Consider the following 24416-nt stretch of genomic DNA (forward strand, 5'->3'; position numbering starts at 1 on the left):
CCCCCACCAAAATAAATAAAGTCCAGTCACCTGAATGAGTAAAATACCAAGTAGTTTCCTATCTAGATTCTACTGATTCACAATATTTGTCAAGCTGTCCCTTATTCCAGATGTGATTTTGGAATCCCTACACAATATAAGCGATAAAATAATGTAAGCTGCATCATTTGGGCTAATAGCCAATCACTGATGATAACAGTGACTTGACTGGTGCAAAGCACTCTTCCCAATGAGGGAGGTGGCTCAACTGCATTGTAGTGCTTCAGAAGTAAAGAATTCTATCTGATAAAACACTGGAAATGCATGTAACAAAGTTCCCAAACAATAATAAATTTCCCAGAGAGATTTATTAGACAGCAAGTAATTATTATACTTATCAGCTTGGGACCTCCACAAATGCAGTATAAGTATAAAAAAAGAAGAAAAAGAAACATCAGTATCTCAGGTTTATAATGTTAATAATCCTAAGAAACCTCCAGACTGATTTATAAAATAAGCATAAAACTACACATTTCTTTGTATGCTTCTCAAGAATTCCCAGTCACCTGATTGTAAATAGTAGTTAGCAGAAAATACTGATTCATGTTAGATCCTGAACTAAATTCTTGGAGATTGTCTATTCCACAAAGAATTGATTCAGAAAAAAAAAACTAACCCTACTATTTTGAAGCTACAAATCAGCATACTACAATTGGCAATGTAGTATGACAATGACAATCAGCAATGTCAAAGGAAAGGAGAAAATAACTCTGTAAACATAACTCAGTTTTATTTTCTTAAAAAATTTCAGGTAAAGAAAATCCTGAAAATACTCATGAAAAAAAACCTGTTCTCATGCTGGCAACAATAACTAGAATGAACATGTTTCCTTTATTTATTAAAAATGAAAAGTCTAGACATAATAATCAATAAATATTCAAGGTGCAAAGACACAGTTAAAATTTCTACTACATATGTGTTTTACTATAAGCCAATTAGACATACTAAAGTCGAATTTGCAGATGAAATATTTTCTTTTAAAAGAAGTCTACCCTACACACACAAAAACAACTTAAAAATAGAAAACACTGCTTTCATTCATTTGAAATATCCTACTGACAAAAGAAATCAATGCACAATTTCAGGAAATAAAGGCAAGACATACTCAGCATCCCTGAATTATTGTTCCATTCTGACACCACACACAGCTGTGTTATGCAGACTCTCACTTCCTCAACAAGAAAGCCTGGAAAAGGTCAATTTAATATTAAAAACAAACAGACTATAGTCAGGTGTTCAGGTGGTGATTACTCAGCAAATGAACACCCAAGGGATCTGGGTATTTTATACCTAAAAAAATCCAACTCTCAAATCCTCAGCATAGAAATGGAGATCACAGAGAGGGTTAGCAACAGGGGAGTGGGAGGAGGAGAGGTGGGGAGAAGGTACAGAGAATAAGTAGCATAGATGGTGGGGAGAAAATAGACAGTGGGAGGGCAAGAGTAGTGTGGGAAATGTAGAAGCTAAAGAACACAGAGACATGAACTAAAGGGGGAGAATGTGGGTGGGAGGGAGTGTGCAGGATGGAGGGAAATGAAGGGGGGAATAGGACAACTGTAATGGCATAATCTATAAAATATATTCTAAAAAAAAATCCTCAGCATAGAATCAAATGTAAGCACAGAATGCCTTCACTTAGTGAAAGCTTAAAGGGAAACTAGACATGTTGCAACACCACAGTAAAAGCCTTTCATAATATGCACAAATACTTGATAGAATGGCAATGCTGCTGGCTGTTAACCTTTACATAGCCAACAAAAACATTTGATACATGCTAGTATAAGACCTAAAAGAAACAAACTAAATAGCAAACTCACAGGTCTTTTCTTTCCCTATGATTCCTCTTTAAATCATAAAAATTCTTCCCATCCCAATTAAGAATCAAGAACAGTTTATCAAAATTCCTTACAGAAGAAAATGCCACTCAGTCAATTTAAATGGAGACTGAACAATGCAAAACATGCTGCAGCATCTATATCAAAGTATCATAAAGCCTTAAAAAATTATAGGCATGCATAATTTTAAGAAAATCTAACAAAAAGACAAACATATAATCCAGATAGATAAGAGAATGATTATTTGTGTTTAGAAGATTCTTGTTAATAGCAGGCTCAAGATAAGTGAAACATGGTACACTGCAAAGGTGTGAATTCCATTCACATTTTCCTTAATAAAAATGATGTTGACATTATTTTGTTTACTATAATAATGTCCCCATTTTACAGATGAACAAACTGAGGCTAAGAGCCAAGATGCCCAAGGCAATGTACTAAACTAGGCCTTCTGTCTGCCTATCTCAAAGGAAAGGTTCTTAAGCATTATGCTACATACACCAAAATAAATAACAAAGTAGGGGGGTACCTGGAACTAACTCAGAAAAACAGTGAAAAAATCAGTACAAATGAACTCATAATTTATTAGGTATATTCTTCCCCACAGTTTTGAACACTACATTAGTTAACTACTCTTCTATAAACTACCTAAAACAAGGATGGGGGAATTTGATATTAATTGCTTTAGGCATTAGACAAGTGTTTCTGAATTCATATTTATAATAACACATATATAATATGCTATTTCAGGTCATTTAAATCATCAGGTCTGGATTTGTGAAGTTTTAAGACTTTCTGGAAATTATCACAACTGACGTCTATTACTTAGAAAAGCTTCTTAAAAAATTAAGGTCAATTCAAGTTCCGTTTAATCTTTAAAGGTGACAAATGTCATCTAGAATTTGTTTTTAGAGAGTGGTAGGCTTCAAATCTCTAGAAATCATAAATCTGTAGATTTATTGGGTGTTGGAAACCACCCTGCCTGGTTTCAGGAATTGTAACGGCCTCCATGGCTAAGTGAGTGACCTCCAGAATGAGGGCCACTTAGGAGACAAAGCTTGTCTCTGGCAGCAAGGACTGCTTCTGCTTCTTCCCCTGCCCCCAAAGCATGGTTGATGTCCATGGCGGGTACGACCCCTCAGAGAGGGGCAACCTAGGCCAGACATGATCACTTGAGAGGGCATCATGGAAGGACGCGGGGGGCGGGGGCTGTGACAAAGAGGGAGCAATGGACCCTCATCCCCCTGGCTATTGTGACGTAGCCCAAGTCTCCATTTCTGTCTGGGAGAAGTACTGCCTTGGCTCTAATCCACTTAAGCCTAAAAATCCTATGATGGGGAAGACAGTGCAGCCCTGTGCTGAAAAGGGCGGATTATGGGGTAAATCAGGCATGAGAAAGAATATGTAAAAATCCTGTGAAACCTGCTTTGTTTAGATGCTCTCATTTATTTATTTAATTTGGGGGGGGGGAGTGTCACAAAAAAAGGAACTTTAATTTTTGAACATTTCTAGAAATCAACTTAAGGCCATTTACTCCAGCCTGATGGCATGCAGCCATACTGAAGAATATTAAACACTTCTAGCCAGTCTCAACAGTGGCTTACTGTCTCAGCATAAAAACATTTGTTTAAATGTTATTTATTTTAAAAATTTTATTTTTATTTAATTCTTGTTCAAGTACAGTTTTCTGTCTTATATTCCCAGCCCTACCTCCCCAGTGCTCCCCACCTCCTTCCCATTTCCACCCCCTCCCTTAGTTATTGTCCATGTGTCCTTTATACTTGTTCATGTGATTCCATCCCCTTTTCCCCTATGATTCTCTCCCCTCTCCCCTCTGGACCCTGTCAGCCTGTTCCGTAATTGAGTGTCATTGGTCATATTTTGCTTGCTTGTTTGTTTTGTTGTTTAGATTCCTGTTAACAGTGATATCATATGGTATTTGTCTTTCACCAACTGGCTTATTTCACTCAGTATAATACTTTCCAGTTCCATCTATGATGTTGCAAAGGGTAGGAACTCCTTCTTTCTTTCTGCTGCATAGACTTCCATTGTGTAAATGTACCACTGTTTTTTGATCCAGTCATTGACCCATGGGAATCTAGGTTGCTTCCAACTCTTCGCTATCATAAATTGTGCTGCCATCAACATCAGGGAGCATAGGTTCTTTTGGATTGGTGTTTCAGGGTTCTTAGGATATACTCCTAACAGGGGAATTGCTGGGTCAAAAGGCAAGTCCAATTTTAGTTTTCTGAGAAAAATTCCATACTGTTTTCCATAGTGGTTGTACCAGTCTACAATCCCACCAACAGTGAACTAGGGTCCCCTTTTCCCCACAACCTCTCTAATACTTGTTGTTTGTTTCTTTGTTTATGATGGCCATTCTGACTGGTGTAAAGTGATATCTCATTGTAGTTTTAATTTGCATCTCTCTGATAGCTAGTGATATTGAGCATCTTTTCATGTGTCTCTGGATCCTCTGTATGCCCTCCTTGGAGAGGTGTCTGTTCAAGCCCTTTCCCCATTTTTTGATTAGGTTAGTTGTCTTCTTAGAGTGGAGTTGAGTAAGTTCTTTGTATATTTTGGAGATTACACCTTTGTCTGAGGTATCATTGGCAAATATGTTTTCCCAAACAGTTGGTTTTCTTTTTCTCTTGATACTGTTTTCTTTAGCTGTGCAGAAACTTTTTATTTTGATGAGATCCCATTGTTTATTCTTTCCTTTATAGTCCTTGCTCTAGGGGACATATCAGTAAAAATGTTGCTGCGTGGAATATCTGAGATTTTCCTGCCAATGCTGTCCTCTAGGGCTCTAATGGTTTCACGGGTTATATTTAAGTCTTTTATCCACCTTGAATTTATTTCAGTGTATGGTGTAAGTTGGTGCTCAAGTTTCATTTTTTTGCATGTAGCTGTCCAGTTCTCCCAACACCATTTGTTGAAGAGGCTATCTTTACCCCATTTTATGTTACTGCCCCCTTTGTTGAATATTAATTGACTGTAGAGAGTTGGGTTTAATTCTGGGCTTTCTGTTCTATTCCACTGGTCTATGTGCCTGTTTTTATGCCAGTACCAGGCTGTTTTGATTACAGTGGCCTTGTAATACAGTTTGATATCAGGTATTGTGATCCCTCCTACTCTGCTCTTCTTTCTCAAAATTGTGGCTGCTGTTCGGGGTCTTTTATGGTTCCATATAAATTTTTGAAGTGTTTGTTGTATGTCTGTGAAATATGCCATTGGTACTTTAATAGGTATTGCATTGAGTCTGTAAATTGCTTTGGGGAATATGGACATTTTGATGATGTTAATTCTTCCAATCCATGAACACGGTACCTGTTTCCATTTGTTTGTGTCTTCCTTGATTTCTTTCTTCAGTGTTGTGTAGTTTTCTGGATACAGGTCTTTAACCTCCTTGGTTAGGTTTATTCCCAGATATTTTATTTTTGTTTTTGCTAAATCAATGGGATTTTTTGCTTCATTTCTGTTTCTGCTGTTTCATTGTTCGTATACAAAAATGCCTTTGATTTCTGGATATTGACTTTGTATCCCGCTGTTTTACCAAATTCATTTATTAGCTGGAGCAGTTTTTTGGTAGAGGCTATAGGATTTTCCATGTACACTATCATGTCATCTGCAAACAATGCCAGTTTTGTTTCCTCCTTTCCAATTTGTAAGCCTTTTATTTCCTTTTATTGTCTGATTGCTGTGGCTAGAACTTCTAATACTATATTGAATAGAAGTGGTGAAAGTGGGCAACCTTGTCTTGTTCCCGATTTAGTGGAAAAGATTTTAGTTTTTGCCCATTGAGTATGATGTTGGCTGTAGGTCTTTCATATATGGCCTTTATTATATTGAGGAATGCTCCCTCTACTCCCATTTTTCTGAGTACCTTTATCATAAATGGGGGTTGTACCTTATCAAAAGTTTTTTCCGGCCCTGGCTGCTGTAGCTCAGTGGATTAAGCATGGGCCTGCGAACCAGTTGATCGGGGGTCAATTCCCAGTCAGGACACATGCCTGGGTTGCAGGCCAGTTCCCAGCAGGGGACACACAAGAGGCAACCTTACATTCATGCTTCTCTCCCTCTCTCCTTCTCTTCCCCTCTAAACATAAATAAATAAAATCTAAAAAAAAATTTAAAAAGCTTTTCCCGCATCTATTGATATGATCATGTGGTTTTTGTCTTTGCTTTTGTTTGTGATGTATTACATTTACTGATTTATGAATATTGAACCATCCTTGCATCCCTGGGATGAATCCCACTTCGTGGTGTATGATCTTTTTGATGTATTGTTGGATACAATTTGCCAATATTTTACTGAGGATTTTAGTGTCTATGTTAATCAGTGATATTGGCCTGAAGTTTTCTTTCATTGTTGTGTCTCTATCTGGCTTTGGAATTAGGATGATGCTGGCTTCATAAAAAGAGTCAGGGAGTTTCCCCACCTTTTGGATTTTTTGGAATAGTCTGTGAAGAATAGGGGTTAGCTCTTCCTTAAATGCTTTGTAGAATTCTCCTGTGAAACCATCTGGTCCAGGGCTTTTGTGTGACGGGAGTTTTTTGATTACTGCTTCAATTTCATCTGCTGTTATTGGCTTGTTCAGGTTTTCTGTTTCTTTTTCATTGAGTTTTGGAAGATTATATTTTTCTAGAAATTTGTCCATTTAATCTAGGTTTTCAAATTTCTTGGCATACAGTTCTGCAGAGTAATTCCTTACAATCCCTTCTATTTCTGTGGTATCAGTTGAAATCTCTCCTCTTTCATTTCTGATTATGTTTATTTGGGTCCTCTGTCTTCTTTTCTTGATGAGCCTACTTAAAGGCTTGTCTATTTTGTTTATCTTTTCAAAAAACCAACTCTTTGATTCATTGATCCTTAGAATTGTGCTTTTAGTCTCTATGTCATTTAACAATCCATCCTGCTCCCGAGTTGTTTCTCCCGGTTCACCTACATGAGAATGTGGGACGGCCCAGTCCACAATCTGCCACCTAGCCAGGTTTTAATGATCAGGCAAGATTTCACTGTTTAATATTTAAACAAATAGAGAGATCAGGAAGATGGCAGCAGAATAGGACAAAGGATTTCTCTTCCTTCCACACACAGGAGAAAGACCAGGCTGATCTGGGGAGTAGCGCAGCAGATGCCCAACAGGGACCCAGCATATAGGAAGGTAGGACTCCAGAGAGTGTAGCAGACACTGAATGACCAGAGGTTGAGGAGAGGAGACGACCGCAGATCCACAAGGTACGAGGGAGCAGCACAGAGGTGGCCGCAGGCCCTCTGCCAGGCCATGCCAGGGCCCTGGCTGGGCCGCCCCGGGGTCCAAGAGCCGAGGGCGGGTAACAACAACCCTGGGAGAGAACTAGTCAACAGCACCCTCCCTATCTCGCAGGGTGCAGATTGGAAAACACCAGGAGAGATCGGTTTGCCTGTAGTGGCAAAGAGAGGAGTGGTCATTGGGAAGCAAACCAGAGAGCTCTGATCACCTGAGGAGTCGGGCTGCCATTGCCGGCATGGGAGAACTGAGAGTCGCCCCTGCGTTCCCTGTGGCACGGGGCCTGAGCCCTTTCTCAAACAGTCTTGGGGAGCCTCGGGCTGCTGGCAGGGCCCCTGAAAGAAGGCCAGTCGCCACCTCCCTCCCTACCCAGCCGGGCACAGACTGAAAAACCCGGGAGTCAGGCCATGGTTACTGGCTTGGGAGAATTATGAGTTGCCCTGTTTGTTCAGCCACAGCACTGGGAAAGGTCCACGCCCAAGCCTGCGAGACCAGGAAAGCCTGGCTGGGAGGGCGCGCCCTCAAACCAGGCCAGGGTTGGGAAGCCTGAAGAAAAATCTGCTCTCAGTGGGGTGCGGGAGAGCGGCACCAGTCTGATCTTGGGAGGGTACTGGCAACACCACTTGAGTTCACCGAGATGTTGAGAAAGGCCACACGAATAGCCCCTCAGGCTGCTGCAGCTAGTGAGAACAGAAGAAAAGGTTTGACCAGCTGGAAACCAACCAGAGGAGTAGGTGGAAGCGGAGAACATGAAGATACCTGCAGGAGACTGCACCACTGAATTTCACAGGCATCCTACCACAGAAGTTCACATCATAAACCCAGGGGACCAGAACAGATCAATTTAAGAAGCTGAGGCCAACAAGAAGAGCAACACAAACAATGGGAAGACAAAGAAACAATCCCCAAATGAAAAAAAAGGAGGAAGTCTCAGAAAGAATGTTAGATGAAATAGAGGCAAGCCAACTATGAGATATTGAACTCAAAGCACTGGTTACCAGGAAATTCAAAGAGCTTACAACGAGCTACCAGAAACTAAAGGGGAGCTACAAAAAAAAAAACTCTCTGCAAACTATACCAACATGAAAAAGGAAATAGAAACCATTAGCAAAGGCCAAGAGGGAATGAAAAATACAATTTCTAAACTCAAAAACACAGTAGAAGGTATGAAGAGTAGGATCAATGAGGCGGAACACCGTACAAGCGAGATTGAAGACAGGGTAGAAAGAATCTCCTAGATGGACCAAATAATGGAAAAGAGAATCAGAAAAACTGAGGAGAGTTTAAGAGAAATGCAAGACAATATGAAACATAATAATATCTGAATAATAGGAATACCAGAAGGAGAAAAAGAAGAACAAGGGATAGAAAACCTACTTGAAATAGTAATAACGGAAAATTTTCCTAATGTGCGATTCCAGGAATCGCAGAGAGTCCCAAGTAGGTGGAACCCAAAGAGGCCTACTGCAAGACACATCATCATTAAAATGGCAAAACTCCAAGACAAAGAGAGAATCCTAAAGGCAGCAAGGGAGAAAAAGGAAGTAACATACAAGGGGGTACCAGTAAGGTTGGCTACTGACTTCTCAGTGGAAACATCCCAAGCAAGAAGAGAATGGCAAGAAATATTTCAAGTAATGAGAAACAGAGGCCTACAACCAAGGCTACTTTACCCAGCAAGGTTCTCAATCAAGATAGAAGGCCAAATAAAGAGCTTCCAAGACAAAAGAAGTCTAAAAGAATATGCCTCCACCAAACCAGCTCTACAAGAATTACTAAAAGGGCTGCTTTAAGGAAAGGAAGGAAAAGAGAGAGACAGAGAGGAACACAGGTATATAAATGGCAATGAATAAGTACCTTTCAACAATAACCTTAAACGTAAATGGATTAAATGCACCAATTAAAAGACATAGAATAGCTGAATGGATAAGAAAGCATGACCCACACATATGCTGCCTACAAGAGACCCACCTCAGGTCAAAAGACCATCACAGACTAACAGTGAAAGGATGGAAACAAATTTTCCAAGCAAATGGACAAGAAAACAAAGCCGGGGTAGCAATCCTCATATCAGACAAAATAGACTTCAAAAAAAAGGCTATAAAGAGAGACCCAGAAGGTCAATTCATAATACTCAAGGGAAGAATCCACCAAGAAGACATTAAAATCATAAATATATATGCACCCAACACAGGAGCACCCAAATATATAAAGAAAATCCTAGAGGACCTCAAGAAAGATATTGACAGCAACACAATTATAGTACGGGATTTTAACACCCAATGTCAAAAAAAGACAGATCTTCCAAACAAAAGATCAACAAAGATATTGCAGCATTAAATGACACCCTAGATGAAATGGACCTAATTGATATATACAGAGTCCTCCATCCCAAAAAAGCTAAATACACATTCTTTTCAAATGCACATGGAACATTTTCAAAGATAGACCACATGATAGGACACAAAACAAGTCTCAACAAATTCAGGAAAACAGAAATCATACCAAGCATTTTCTCTGATCACAAGGGACTAAAATTGGAAACCAACCACACAGGAAAAAACCCCAAACACCCAAAATCATGGAGACTGAATGGTATGCTATTAAACAATGAATGGGTCAAGATTGAAATTAGGGAAGAAATCAAAAAGCTTCTGGAAACAAATGAAAATGAACTCACAACAACCCAAAACTTATGGGACACAGTGAAGGCAATCCTGAGAGGGAAGTTCATAGCAATACAGGCTTACCTAAAGAAGATAGAAACATTTCAAACAAACAACCTAACCTGATGGCTGCAAGGACTCAAGGAACAACAACAAAGACAGCCCAGAGCAAGTAGAAGGAAGCAAATAACCAAGATTAGAATGCTCTCATTTAAATGATAAGAGTCCAAGCAAGACGTTTGTTCCTCAAAGTTTTATGGCTCATTAGCTATCTGACCCTGATTGAGAATAAGCCCTCATAGTTCTCTGAATGATATCTATTGTTTGATCCTTACCTGTATTCTTGTGCAAACAAACCCAGTAAAAGCCCCTTGAGCAGGGGGCTCTTGGCCCTTCCCCTTTGAGGGATTGGCCACCCTTCCTCCCCAAGCAGATCATGTCTTGGTAGGGTTTACTTTCACCCGTGGCGGATTGGGGGACTTTGTGGGCAAAGTTGCCCCCATATCTGGCGCCCAGAACAGGGACCTGAACAGATTCAGGACCTGCTTCGATCCAGAGGCTATGAGCCATTGGCACAGATGCATGCCTAAGAGAGACAGGAATCAAAGCTTCATCCCTGGAGGGATCAGGGGCAACTATTGGTAAGGCCTCCAGGCATGTTAGAGATAAGACTTTCATCCATGGCACATGGGGGAACTTGGGAGGAAAGTTGCTCCCACAATTGGGTTCTTAAAAAGGCTGGTACCCTGACCGGACTGTAAGACCAGTTTCATAAGAAGGAGGATCCTATATCCAAACATAAAAATTCAGCCCTGGCTGCTATAGCTCAGTGGATTGAGTTCCAGCCTGCTGACCAAAGAGTCACCAGTTCAATTCCCAGTCTAGGGCACATGCCTGTGTTGTGGGCCCGGTCCCCAGTATGGGGTACATGAGAAACAACCACATATTGATATTTCTCTTCCTCACTTTCTCCCTCTCTTCCCCTCTAAAAATAAATAAACAAAAATCTTCAAAAACTTCATAAATTCAGATCCTTCTAATTAAAGAAATGTGAATATTTAGGAAAAAAACTGGAGTGAAGTTACTTCTAAAATATAATAAAGTGATTTTTTTAAGATATAACAAAAAAGAGGAAGAATTCAGTTCATCTTGTTGAGAGAACAAATGTTTTAATGACAATAAAGACAGCATTTCACATGAACATAATTTAAGTGTTCTGTTGACAAACTATTCTTATCTATTTGTTAAAACATACCCTCAAAATCTTCTTAATGGAAACTTTTGTTTAGTGAAGTATCATTTTTCATGCTACTTTTTAGTGAAGTATCATTTTTCATGACTTTTCACAAATTCAAACAAATTCTCCAAATCCAAAATAATGAAATGTTACCAATACCACCACTTTTACATTCTACTATAATTTCTCTAGGAGCACACAATCTTAATGGGTGAGATAAGTTACTCTACTATAGACAAATATCCTTTTACCAATGAAAATATAACTATTCTTTTAATTTCATAACACATTTTCTATGTCTGGGAAAAAGAAGACCTAAATGAAAAAACATATATACCATGCTCATGAATTGGAAGACTCAATATTATTAAAATGTCAACTCTCCCCCAAACTGCTTTATAGACTAAATACATTCTCAACCACAATTGCCAAAGGTCTTTTTGTAGAAATTACCAAGCAAATTTTAAAATTTCTGTGGATATCAAAGGATCAAGTATAGCCAAAACTACTTTAAAAAATAACAGATATGTTTCTGATTTCAAAGGTGATCATAAAGTTATAGCAATCAAGACAATGGTATCCACCTAAGGGTAAACACACAAATCTCTGGAAAAAAATGACCAGAAAATATGGTTGATGTTTGATAGAGTTGCCAATTTAGTAGGAAAAAAACTGTCTTTTCCAGAAATGCATCTAGAACAACTGAACTTTGGTGAAAAAATAAGCATCCCTCATTACCTCACTCTATAAACAAAAATTTATTTCAAATGAATCATAATACCCAGAAAAGCTAAATAAATAAAACATTTAGAAGAAAATATAGGAAAAAATCTTTTAATACCTACAGTAGGCAAAAATTTTCTTACACAGGATAAAAAATAGAAAAATGGAACTTTATCAAAATTAAAAACATCATAAAAAATGAAGAGCTACAAACTGTAAGAAAATAATGCCTATATACATATATCTAACAAAGGACTATATAATATGTAATTATATAATATCAAAATATATAAAGAACTCTCAAAATTCAATAATGAGACAAACCACCCAATTTTAAAAATAGAAAAAGTATCTGAACAGAAACTTCATCAATGAAGATATACCAATGGCACCCTGCCCGGTGTGGCTCAGTTGGTTGGACCACTGTCCTGTAAACTGAAAGGCTGCAGGTTCGATTCCCAGTTAGGGCACATGCCTAGGTTGCAAGTTCAGTTCTCAATTGATGTTTCTCTTTCACATCTATATTTCCTTCCCTTTCTCTCTCCTTCTCTCCTCTCTCTCTCTCTGGAATCAATAAACATATCCTTGAGTGAGGATAAAAAAATAACAAAAGATATACCAATAACTAAAAAACACATGAAAAGGTGTTGAACATCTTTTTCTTTTCTTGAGTATATGCCATAATTTGTATTTTGAAAATTACACTCTGCACAAATACAAAGCAAACACATACTGAAAGCTCAAATATTTAAAAAGCTCAAAAATTGTGAGCATGATGTTCTTTGGATTCAAATGTTAACAGGAAGAAACTGCATCTATGGCAGTCCATCTGCTTTAACCCTTATACTGTTATTCACTTTTTTCCCAATTACAGTTTACAAGTTCAACATCTTTAGAATAAGGGAAATACAAATTAAAATCACAATATACATCAAATAACCATTAAATTAGCTAAAGTTAAAAAGACTGACAACACCAACAATTAGCAAGGATACAATGCAATTTGATGGGAATGTAGAAAAGTTTAACCATTTTAAAAAAACAGTTTGGCAGTTAGTTTCTCAAGAACTGCCTTTCTAGGTCTTTAACCAAGAGAAATGAAAACATGTCTGCACAGAGAATTATTTGTAAGTAAATATAGTAGCCTTATTCATAGACCTGAAAACAGGAAACTCGGTATCAACAGGCAAATGGCTGAGCCAATTACTTCTACTACTCAGTAATTTCAAAAAAATGAACTACCAATAGCCACCACAACAAGGCTAAAAACATTATGCTGAACAGAAGTCATACACACAAGTAGTATACAATGTGTAGTCCCATTCAAATATATTATCTAGAGACATGGAGACTGACAGGAAAGTAGCACAAGGGAATGTTTCTGGGATGACAGAAATGTTCTTTATCTTGATTGCAATGACAATGATGATTTACATGTATGTATAGGATGATTATGCCTACACATATACATATGTATACATTTGTCAAAAATTCATCAAACTGTATTTTTTATATTTTAAGGATTTTATGTATTTATTTTTAGAAAGACGGTAAGGGAGGGAAAAAGAAAGGGAGAGAAACATGAATTGGTTGCCCCTTGTTTCTGCCAGACTGGGGCTGAACCATGACAGGAAATGGAACTGACAAACTTTTGTCAGTTGTGAAACAACAGGAACCAACTGAGCCACATCAGTCAAGGCCAAACTGTACATTTCAAATGGACACACTTCAACATACGTAAACTGTACTTCAATAAAATTACTTAAAGAAAAAAACACAAGTTTCGTTTGCCATGTTCTACAAATTACACAACACCAGTTTCACTGAAAGCAAATTTTTTCTTTGAATCACAACACCAGAGTCAAAAATAATCTCATCTATTCTACCTTAACTGAATAAGAAATATAGTTTCAATATTATTAGCCTCTCCTTCCTCTCCCACCTCCACACTCCCATATCCAGATGAACTTTAAATTTCTTTAAAGTGTTTCCCTCTCTTATCTCCTATCACATGCTATTCCTCTGCATAAGTATTTGTCAAAGTGAATCAAACATTTCCTGTCTTTCTTCTGCCATCTAGTGCTATTCTGAGAACAGACTAGAATTAAAGACTTCCTCAAACATCCTAGAATTTTGTTTAATTTCTTCTTTCACTCGCTTTTAACACAACTTTTTCAAACAAAGTATTATGAAAGAGCCAATATGTAAAGCATATATACATATTTATAAGTACAAATTTATACAATTTAATAATAAAGTAAACCAATGAGAACATAAGTTCATGTATCAGTAGTACCCAATATATCAAAACCAGTTATTTTTAATATATGAATTTATCTGTTGTTGTTCTAGTTTCTTACTAATTAAAAATGGAATTGAAATCAAATATTACGAGCATACATCAGCAAACTAAGGTCCATGGGCCAACCACCTAGTTTTGTATGGTCCTTGATCTAAGATTTTTTTTTACATCTTCAAATGGATGGAAAAAAGAATATTTTGATATGTGAAATTACATAAAATTCAAATTCTATATCCATAAATAAAATTTGTTGGAACACAGCCATACTCACCATATTCTTTTGTCTTTTGTCTATCACTGCTTTTGCACTAGCTACAATAGCATAGTTGACTAGTTACAAAAGTGACTGTATGTTCCACAAGTCTAAAATAAGTTTGCAGAGCCTTGATTTAGATAATCCCCAACTTCATGGAAACTGCTTACAGCAAAATGTATTTTTAAAGATGGCAACTACAATATTTTCCACACTACTTGTTCTTCTGCAATATGACCTTACCACACTCCCTCATCAAAAGGAATCTTTTGTTATGAGTATATAGCAGTTTACCACTAACACATATGAAGAGTGACAGGTAAGAGTTATTTACTGACATGTGTCAATTATGTTTGATAAACTCCATAGCCTAGAAAATTTAATTAAACCTAATTACTAACTCCCTATAAAGTCTACACATCATACTACCTTAAGGCACAGTAGATTGAAATTTGAGAAGAATGAGTGCTTAGTATATGTTAAGTACCCTGCTATACTATGGGGATATGTCTTCAATTTCATTCAAAAGAGATCAGTGGTGTCGTGAGTTATTAACCCACTGACATTACCAAGAACCACAATGTAACACAGAATAGTGTGCTTATTTCACATCTAAACAGATATTACTGAAACACTTAAGATTCCTAATTCTTTTTCTTAAGTTTTGCAAGTTTATTTAAATATTTATTTATGTGACTATTATTCACACTACTGTGGAAAACATTCCAACCTTTGGTGGCTTAAGCCAATCCTACAAGATTGCAGAGGCACCAGCAGTGAGAAATGCTCTGGGTACTTGCCAGCCCTGATTCAGTGCATCCAGGTCTATGCAGTCTCCCTCCTTCAGAGCTCCTGCTGCATCACCTCAGTGATCCCATGATAGACTTCTACCCAGTCCAAGGAGGTGATATTTCCCTTTCTTCAGCCAGTCTTTCCCACTGCTGGGGTCTACTCTCCACAGATGACCCCTGAAAAGCTCCACCATGGTGCAAATATGCTGGCCCAAAAAGGCAGATTCCCCTAACACCAAGAGGACATTTGAAGCAACAATCTGGGCCAGAAGGGCTTAGATAGTAGATGGCCAAACCCTGGCAGAATGTGGTACAGACCTAATCTGAATCCAGGTAACTGAGCACAAGAGTCTCTACACTTAGTCATAGCACCTGACACATGGTTGTTGTCATTTCTACATATATTAAACTGCATCTTTGTTCTTCAGTTCATAATGATCTGAATCCATTATTAATACAAGTAAAGCTCAATGAAGAAAATAATGCTACTTATTATTCTAACATAGCAAATGTGACTATATTACAGGACTTTTGAATAACCTCAAACATGAGTGCATTCTAATTAAAAACACACTAATAAGTATGTTAATAAATGCTTTACACTTACTAAAAAAAAAGAAGAGGTGTCAATATTCTTTAAATTTTTTTAATGACCATATATTTCCTATTCTTGCATCCCATATGGTCATATATTAAAAATGTAATAGTATTTCAATATAATTTAATGCAGTGACTATTATTAATGCTAAAAATATACATTATCAGTGACATTTCTGGCTCAGAATCCATAACAAAAATGAATCCTATTCACATCCTCTGTAATTCCATGGGCATTTCTATGGGAAAGTTTCCATATATGGTAATTTTCCCCCATAGACTCCAAACAGTTTATACAGGATATGAATCTGCTCCATTGTGACAAGAAAGACAAGAGATCACTGAAAACTCATGTGTAACTTCTGCTGAACAAACTACAGAATAATAATTATGGAGACCAATGCTCAAGTGAAAATAAGTAACCTGAGAATTTAAAACTACCCACAGGGTACTATTGTATTTCTGTACTAACAGAATAAGTATATAAATATCCAGAAGAAAATATATTTTCTATCTTATTTAGCTTAAAATATTCTCTTGATAATAAAAATTATGATGTCAACTATTAATAGGCAAGAAACCCAAAGGGAAATTTCACATAAGAACTTATGTTGTCAGAAGGAAAGAAAACATGGTACAGTAAGACAAAGCAAAAATGTTATACATTTTTTAGCTTTCCAGGCTCCTGTATGACCATGTCCCAACATACTTCTCTACAATCTATAATTATTTTTCCATATTTGTTATTTTAGCAATCTGTAGTATGCTACTTATCTAAAGTCGTGCAATAATTTCTTTTACATTCAGTGCTCTAAGTGAAGACTCAGAAGTTTTTTGTTATTTATGGGTGAGTACATACTTACATATTTGTATTTTTGCTTTAAGAAATGTGATAGCATTTAAAATACAACACAGTTAAATAGCCAGATTAAAGTTATTTTTTAAAAAGGCTGTGTTCCTAAATTACCTAGTTTCATTTGAAACTAATAAAAGGGTAAAACAAAACATAGTTTTAACATGTGAAACATACTAAGCAAAAATAGCAATCACTGACACATATATTTAATAAGAATGAGGGCTGATGTTGAAAAGTCGTCCAGGACTTCTGGTCAAGATGGAGGCATTAGTAAGCATGCTTTGCCTCCTCGCACAACTAGAGAAAAAATTACAACCAGACCTCAAAATAAATAACAGCCAGAACTGTTAGAAAACTGAGCTGTATTGAAGTCTGTCAACCAAGGATTTAATGAAGCCACATTCATCCAGACAGGCAGAGAGGTAAGAAAATGCACTGTGTGTGGCACAGAGAGGCAGTGGCAGTGGAACAGAGAGTCCCACATTCACATGTCATGGATAAAAATTGAGAGGGATGCTTCAAGAGCGAGGGATCCCAGTCCCAGACCAGAGTTTCAGTGGCAGGAAGATAAATCCCCATAACTTCTGGCTGTAAAAACTAGTGGGGAGTGGGGGGTGGGAGGCTGGATTTTCAGAAGACTCTGTTTAAAGGACCTGCACAGACTTAGAACGTATTCAGACCCACCCAATCCGCCCCCCTACCCCAGAGATTCAGCATCGGAGCAATAGCTGGAAGGGCACCAGTCACATAATGGGAGTAAGTGAAGTGACTGTAAACAGGGCAAGTGCCAGGCAAACCTCCAGAAGCCAGGCAGCAGCCCTGTCTCCTCTCCAAGCCCTCACCCCACAGAGAGCCACAAAGCAGAGAAGCAGGTTACCTTACCAGACTATTACCTAAGGCTCCACCCCACACAATTTACAGGTGCCTTTCCTACAATAGTCCACGCTAATAAGACAAGGAGTCAAGGCAGCTCTACCTAATACACAGAAACAAACACAAGCAAGCTGTCATATTGAAACAGCAAAGAAATACCACCCAAATTAAAGAACAGAACAAAACCCCAGGAAAAGAGCTAAGTAAAATGGAGATAACCAACCTATTAGATGCAGAGTTTAAAACACTGCTTATCCGGATGCTAAAAGAATTCATTGACTTCCAGCCAAGATGGAGGTGTAGGTAGACACACTGTGCCTCCTAGCAAAACCAAAATAAGGACAACAACAATTTAGAAACAAACAACAACCAGTACTGACAGAAAACTGAACTGTATAAAAGTCTGACAACCAAGGAGTTAAAGTAGACATACTCATCCAGACCAGTAGGAGGGATAGAGTGACCTGGACGGGTGGAGAGGAGTCGTGGGAAAAGTGGCAGCTGGCAGACCCTGGGCACGCAAGGCAGCAGCTGGTGGACCCAGTGAGGTGGTGGACTGTGGAGGGGTGCAGCACACAAGGCAGCTGGCCGACTGAGCTGTCCCACATTCACACACAGAAAAACCAGGTGAAATTGGGGAGTGAGACAGACCAAGCAACCAGGGTCCAGCGTGGGGAAATAAAGCATCAAAACACCGATTGAAAACACTTGTGGGGGTTGACGTGCCAGGAGACAGTCCCAGCCTCGCAGGAGAGTTTGTTGGAGACGCCCACAGGATCCTAGAACATACGCAAATCCACCCACATGGGAATCAGCAGCAGAAGGGCCCAATTTGCTTGTGGGTAGTAGAGGAAGTGACTGAAAGCTGGTGGAGAGCTGAGCAAGTGGCATTGTTCCCTCTCGAACCCCCTCCCCACATACAGCATCACAACAGAGCAATGTGGGTTGCCTTGCCCTGGTGAATACCTAAGGCTCCACCCCTCACATGTAATAGCTCATCAGGACAAAAGAAATGGCCCACATGAAAGAACAGCTCAAAGCTCCAGAACAAATACAACTAAGCAACAAAGAGATAGCCAACCTATCAGATGCACAGTTCAAAACACTGGTAATCAGGATATTCACAGAATGGGTTGAATTTTGGTTGCAAAATAGATGGAAAAAATGAAGGCTATGCTAAGTGAAATAAAGGAAAATGTACAGGAAACCAATAGTGATAGGAAGGAAACTGGGACTCAAATCAATGGAGTGGACCAGAAGGAAGAAAGAAACATCTGATCACAAAAGAAGGAAGAAACAAGAACTCAAAAAAATGAGGAGAGGCTTAGGAACCTCCAGGACATCTTTAAATGTTCCAACGTCCAAATTATAGGGGTACCAGAAGGAGAAAAGGAAGAGCAACAAGTGGAAAAATTATTTGAACAAATAATAAAGGAGAATTTCACCATTCTGGCAAAGAAAATAGACTTCCAGGAAGTCCAGGAACCTCAGAGAGTCCCAAAGAAGTTGGACCCAAGGAGGAACACACCAAGGCACATCATAATTACATTACCTGAGATTAAAGATAAGGAGAGAATCTTAAAAGCAGCAAGAGAAAAGGAGACAATTACCTACAAAGGAGTGCTCATAAGACTATCAGCTGATTTCTCCAAAAAGACCTTATCGGCAAGAAGGGACTGTAAAGAAGTATTCCAAGTCATTAAAGGCAAGGACCTACATCCAAGATTACTCTATCGAGCAAAGCTATAATTTAGAATGGAAGGGCAGATAAAGTGCTTCCCAGATAAGGTCAAGTTAAAGAAGTACTTCATCACCAAGCCCTTATTATATGAAATGTTAAAGGGACTTATCTAAGAAAAAGAAGATTAAAAATATGTATAGTAAAATGACAGCAAACTCATAGTTATTAACAAGCACATCTAAAACAAATGCAAAAGCAAAGTAAGCAAACAACTAGAACAGGAACAGAACCACAGAAATGGAGATCACATTGAGGGTTATCAACAGGGGAGTGGAAGGAGGAGAGAGGGGTAAAAGGTGCAGAGAATAAGTAGCATAGTCGGTAGGTAGAAAACAGACAGGGGGAGGGTAAGAATAGTATGGGAAATGTAGAAGCTAAAGAACTTATAAGTATGACACATGGACATGAATTAAAGGGGGGGAATGTGGGTGGGGGGAGAGTGCAGGGTGGAGGGGAGTGAAAGGGGGAAATGGCACAACTGTAATAACATAATCAATAAAGTATATTTAAAAAAAGAACTCATTGAGTAACTCAACAACATAAAAAAAACAAACAAGAAGAAGTTTACAGTAAGCAAAATAAAGAAGAATCTACCAGGAACCAACAATGGAGTGGATGAAGTTGAGATTCAAATCAACGATTTGGAACATAAGGAAGAAATAAGCACTCAACCAGAACAGCAAGAAGAAAAAACAATCAAAAAAAACAAGGATAGTATAATGAATCTCTGGGACATCTCTAAACCTACTACCATCTGAAGCAGCGATGCCAGAAGGAGATGAGAAAGAGCAAGAAGTTGAAAACATATTTGAAAATATAATGAAAGAAAACTTCCTGAATTTGTTGAAGGAAAGAGACATGCAAGTCCAGGAAGCACAAGGAGTCCCAAATAAGATGGACCCAAACAGGACTACACTGACACATCGTAATTAAAATGCCAAAGGTTAAAGACAAAAATCTGAAAAGCAGCAAGAGAAAAGAAGACAGTTACCTACAAATGAGTTCCCATAAAACTGTCAGCTGATTTCTCAAAAGAAACTTTGCAGGCTAAAAGGGACTGGCCAGAAGTCTTCAAAGTCATGAAAGGCAAGAACCTACATCCAAGATTACTCTATCCAGCAAAATTATCATTTAGAATGGAAGGGCAGAGAAAGTGCTTCCCAGATAAGGTCAAGTTAAAGGAGTTATGATCACCAAACCCCTTTTATATGAAACATTAAAGGGACTTATTTAAGAAAAAGATAAAAAAATATGAACATTAAAATGGCAACAAATTCACAACCATCAACAACTGAACCTAAAAAAAAAACAAACTAAGCAAACCACCAGAAGAGGAACAGAATCATAGGTATGGGGATCATCTGGAGGGGTTATCAGTTGGGTGGGGGAAGGGGAAGAATGTGGTAAAAGGTACAGGGAATAAGAAGCATAATTTTATAGGTACTAAATAGACAGGGGTATGTTAAGAATAGTATAAGAAATGTCCCCAGTTGGGGGCATGCAAGAGGCAACCTTTTGATGTAGCTCTCACATCAATGTTTCTCTCCCTTTCTACCTCCCTTTCCTCTCTCTAAAAAAAATAAAATAAAATAAAACAAAATCTTAAAAAGGAAGGAAGGAAAGAAGGGAGGGAGGGAGGGAGGGAGGGAGGAGGGAAGGAAGGAGAAGGAAAGAAAAAGGCTGGCTATGTTGCCCTGGCCGGGTGGCTTAGTTGGTTGGCACATCGCCCCATACAACAAAAGGATGTGGGGTCGATTGCTGGTCAGGGCATATACCTAGATTGTGTGTTCCATCCCCTATGAGGGCACAAATGGGAAGCAACCCATGGATAGTTTTCTCTCATGAGCATCAATGTTTCTCTTTCTTTCACTCTCTCTCCCACCACTCTCTAAAATCTGCAATTCTCTAAACAGAATCAATAAAAATATATCCTAAAGTGTAGATTAAAAAGCCAAAGAAAGGCTGTATCTGCTTAGTAAAGCAGATACCTGGCCAGACTAGAGTCCTTAATCTAAAAACCCAAAGACCGCCCCCCAAGAAGAGTTTCAGCTTCCATTTTCAGCTACACAATAATACTAATTTTCCTTTAGTAGATAAATATTTCTGCACATACCTATGTTCATACATAAACAAAATTCCATAACTGAAATGCAACTGGAAGGCCTTTGCCTCTTAATAATCTGTTTCTATTTCTGAGGTGACAATGAAGATCAAAAGTTTATTTATCCTTTTGGGATGCTGATTTTTAAGCTGTTTATTAAGAAACAGAAGACCCTTTTGACCCTGCCCCCTCCCTTTCCTGCATATGAGATTCAGAGGCAAGACCTACTCCAGGAAGGAAGTCTTAGAATGCTCCCCTTAGCAGCGTAATTTGAACTGAGTATGGTGGATGGGAGGGCATCAAACAGAGGCCTGTTTACTAGATTATCCCATGTCTCATTGTTTCTGGGTTGCCTAACAAAAAATTACCTCCTATATGTGTTCTGCTCTTCCTCATTTACCTGTAAATCACCCAGTCTCACTTTTCAAATGTAGGATCCCATCCCCCCCTGCCAATTTTTCTCCTTTGTCCAAAATGTCATATATACCCAATTTTAACTCACTATCTTTGCAATTTTCATGCTTATTGCAAATTTCCTATAATCATGTATTAAAAGTTGATTTTCTCCTGTTAACCTGCCTCTATTAATTTGACTATTAGCCCAGCTAGAACTTAGAAGGTGGGGACAAAAGTATTACATATATATATTTTAGCCCCTACAACAATAATTCCAAATGTACCATTAAGTGAATTCAAAAAATATTTTTAAATTATTAGAAAAAAATATTGTCACATGCTAAATGAGACACTGCATCTTATTGTTAATGTATCTTGACCTTGATTAGACAATGTGGTAATTTCAAAAATGGGAAGCTACCATGTGAAACAAAAATAATTAACCCCTTTAAAAAGCAACCAAAAAACTAAAGAACAAAGGATTATAAATTCTCTTGAAGTACTTCTCTTCTAGCATAATCATCAACTGCACAAATAGTCACACCGATCACCTGAGATCAGAAAGAAAATGTCAAATCACAAATTCATAAGAAATGTGTTTCTTAAATTTCCACCCTAGACCCCTACTCCTCTCAAAGATACAGTGTCTTGCCAATTTTTAATGTTGTAGGCCAGCAGATCGAGTCTCTTTAGAACACACCTTTGCTTATAGATATGACCAAATATTCTGCAGAGCCTGTACAACTGCATTGACAAGTTATATTAGTCTACATCGAATGTTAAATAATCCTCAAATTACTTGGGCTGGTCATTATTTTATAAATAACCAATTTTAGCTGTCTACTAATGCTGTCCAGCCCAGCCCATTGTGCAGGGCCTGCTTCTGCACCAAAACAATTTCATTGCATAAGTTTTAAGACAGATATGATGCTGCTCAACTGTGATGCTCACCAGCATATCAAAATTAAAGCTACTGTGCAAATTTAAAAATCCATCTTCAAAAATAAAGCATATTTCTTATTCTTTTTTAAGCCACATGAAATGTCTATACCTATGTTTTTATAAAAATACAGAAGAAGAGGTTATAATGATACCTTTTTATTCATTTTAGATTTTAAAAAATGTAAGCCCTTCTTTCTTTTCTAATAAACACTATCATCACTGATCCTCCCTGTATCTTTTTTAAGGCTTAAGGACCATTACAGAAGCTATAACAATAAATCAGTGACAGACTTGATCCTATCAATTAACACATTCTAAGGAGGCTGCCTGGATTCCCGTGTTCCTCCCTCCCTTCTGAAGGCCTGGTTTTGACCACATTGACATCCCTGGCCTTAAGTATAAATAACCCAGTTAAGGGCCAGTCCTTTCCCTGAGATCAATTCCTTTGTAATTAGAGCAAAAATGCAAAGGCTGTTAATGACCTAAGGCAAAGTGTTATGAACTCCAAGCCAATGCAATCATGACAGCAAGCAGATTTCTAAAGAGCAAATAAGTGGAATCCATTTACTTACATGAAGATTCGGTGCCAAACATGGCTGGCTCCAAAGGCTGCTTTAAAAAAATATTGAAGAAAGTGGGAAAAAGAGAAGGAAGAAAAATTGAGGAGAATGTATGTGTAAGAGTGAAGAGATGAGTCTCTACACAGCAGGGGTTCTGAAGACAGACAATGCAGTCCAAGCTGTGTCCAGCTGCCAGATTCTCCTCTTACAAGCTTCAGTGTTCTCCAGTGTGACTGAGAAGCAAGGTTTCCTACAGCACCACAAACCAAAACCAAAGAGCTGCTTTTGAAATTCAATAGGGGAAGGCAGGCCAACGTGGCTCTTCTGGGATGTGGTGTGGCAAGACTAGGTAGCAGCAGAGGCAGGACTGGCAGCAGCAGCAACAGAGGATACTGCAATCCCCAGCCCTGCTGTAGCAGTAAGACAATAGCAGGGCTTATGCATACACTGATGACGTCAGAGACACCGCACAGACCAACCGCGCTGCTGAGCCAGAGGCTCCAGGGCCTTCAAGGGAACAGGCGACTCAAAGGGGAATTCCTTTGTCACAAAATGCATAAGATCCAAGAGGCACATATATATCTCCCCCTCCTGACAAGATCCTCAGCCTGTGATACCGGGCACTAAAAGAGACCTCAGTGAAATTTAAATATTGGCTTTATAGCAACTAACCACAAAAATATCATGCGGAGCAGTGTTCTTGGTTTTGTGCAGCAAGTAGGACTGCAAAGAAATAAGAATATCAAAAATGAGAAAAATAATCTACCTTTAAAAATAACTATAGAATTGATTCTCTTTTTTTCTCTAGGCTGATGGTAGACTGATAGATCAAGGATTGTATTCTCAATCACAAAAATGTACAAATATGTATACTATTGAACACATATTTTGGGCATATAAATACACACAAATATAACAGGCAAATAACAGTGTAAGTGCTTAGAACACTGCTTGACACAAAGTAAGCACTCAAATGTTAGTGATTACATCATTAGTAATTTTGCAACTATTAATCAAATGTGAAAACACTGCTCTAAATATATGTACACGTATTTCTCCTATCCTATTCCTTTCACCTTATATTTCTGCATTTTTTCTAATGAGAATTCCTGTTATTTTCCAGAGTAACTCAATCATTTTATGGCTATGCGCACACACCTGTGTACACCTGTTTGTAAGTGGGCATTTATGACCAACTACCATAGTTCTTTTTGACCTACCCATGTAAAGAAAT

The 24416-nt window shown here is 38.2% G+C and overlaps 1 protein-coding gene across 8 annotated transcripts in view; it reads right to left on the minus strand.

Annotated features, from left to right (window-relative positions):
• ST7 (suppression of tumorigenicity 7) overlaps positions 1-24416 on the minus strand; it is a 319529-nt gene that overhangs the window by 232230 nt on the left and 62883 nt on the right. Inside the window, exon 1 of one of the 8 annotated variants that reach the window (XM_037064215.1) lies at positions 23195-23569. The exons of the other annotated variants lie outside the window; for them this stretch is intronic. Coding sequence (XP_036920110.1) covers positions 23195-23216 — 22 coding nt within the window. The 5' untranslated portion in view covers positions 23217-23569. Of the gene's footprint in view, positions 1-23194; positions 23570-24416 lie in introns of those variants that run through there. 8 annotated transcript variants of the gene reach the window in all.

Source organism: Sturnira hondurensis, unplaced genomic scaffold, assembly GCF_014824575.4.
Source record: "Sturnira hondurensis isolate 20B ecotype Veracruz unplaced genomic scaffold, ASM1482457v3 Scaffold0014953, whole genome shotgun sequence".
Lineage (NCBI taxonomy): Eukaryota > Metazoa > Chordata > Mammalia > Chiroptera > Phyllostomidae > Sturnira > Sturnira hondurensis.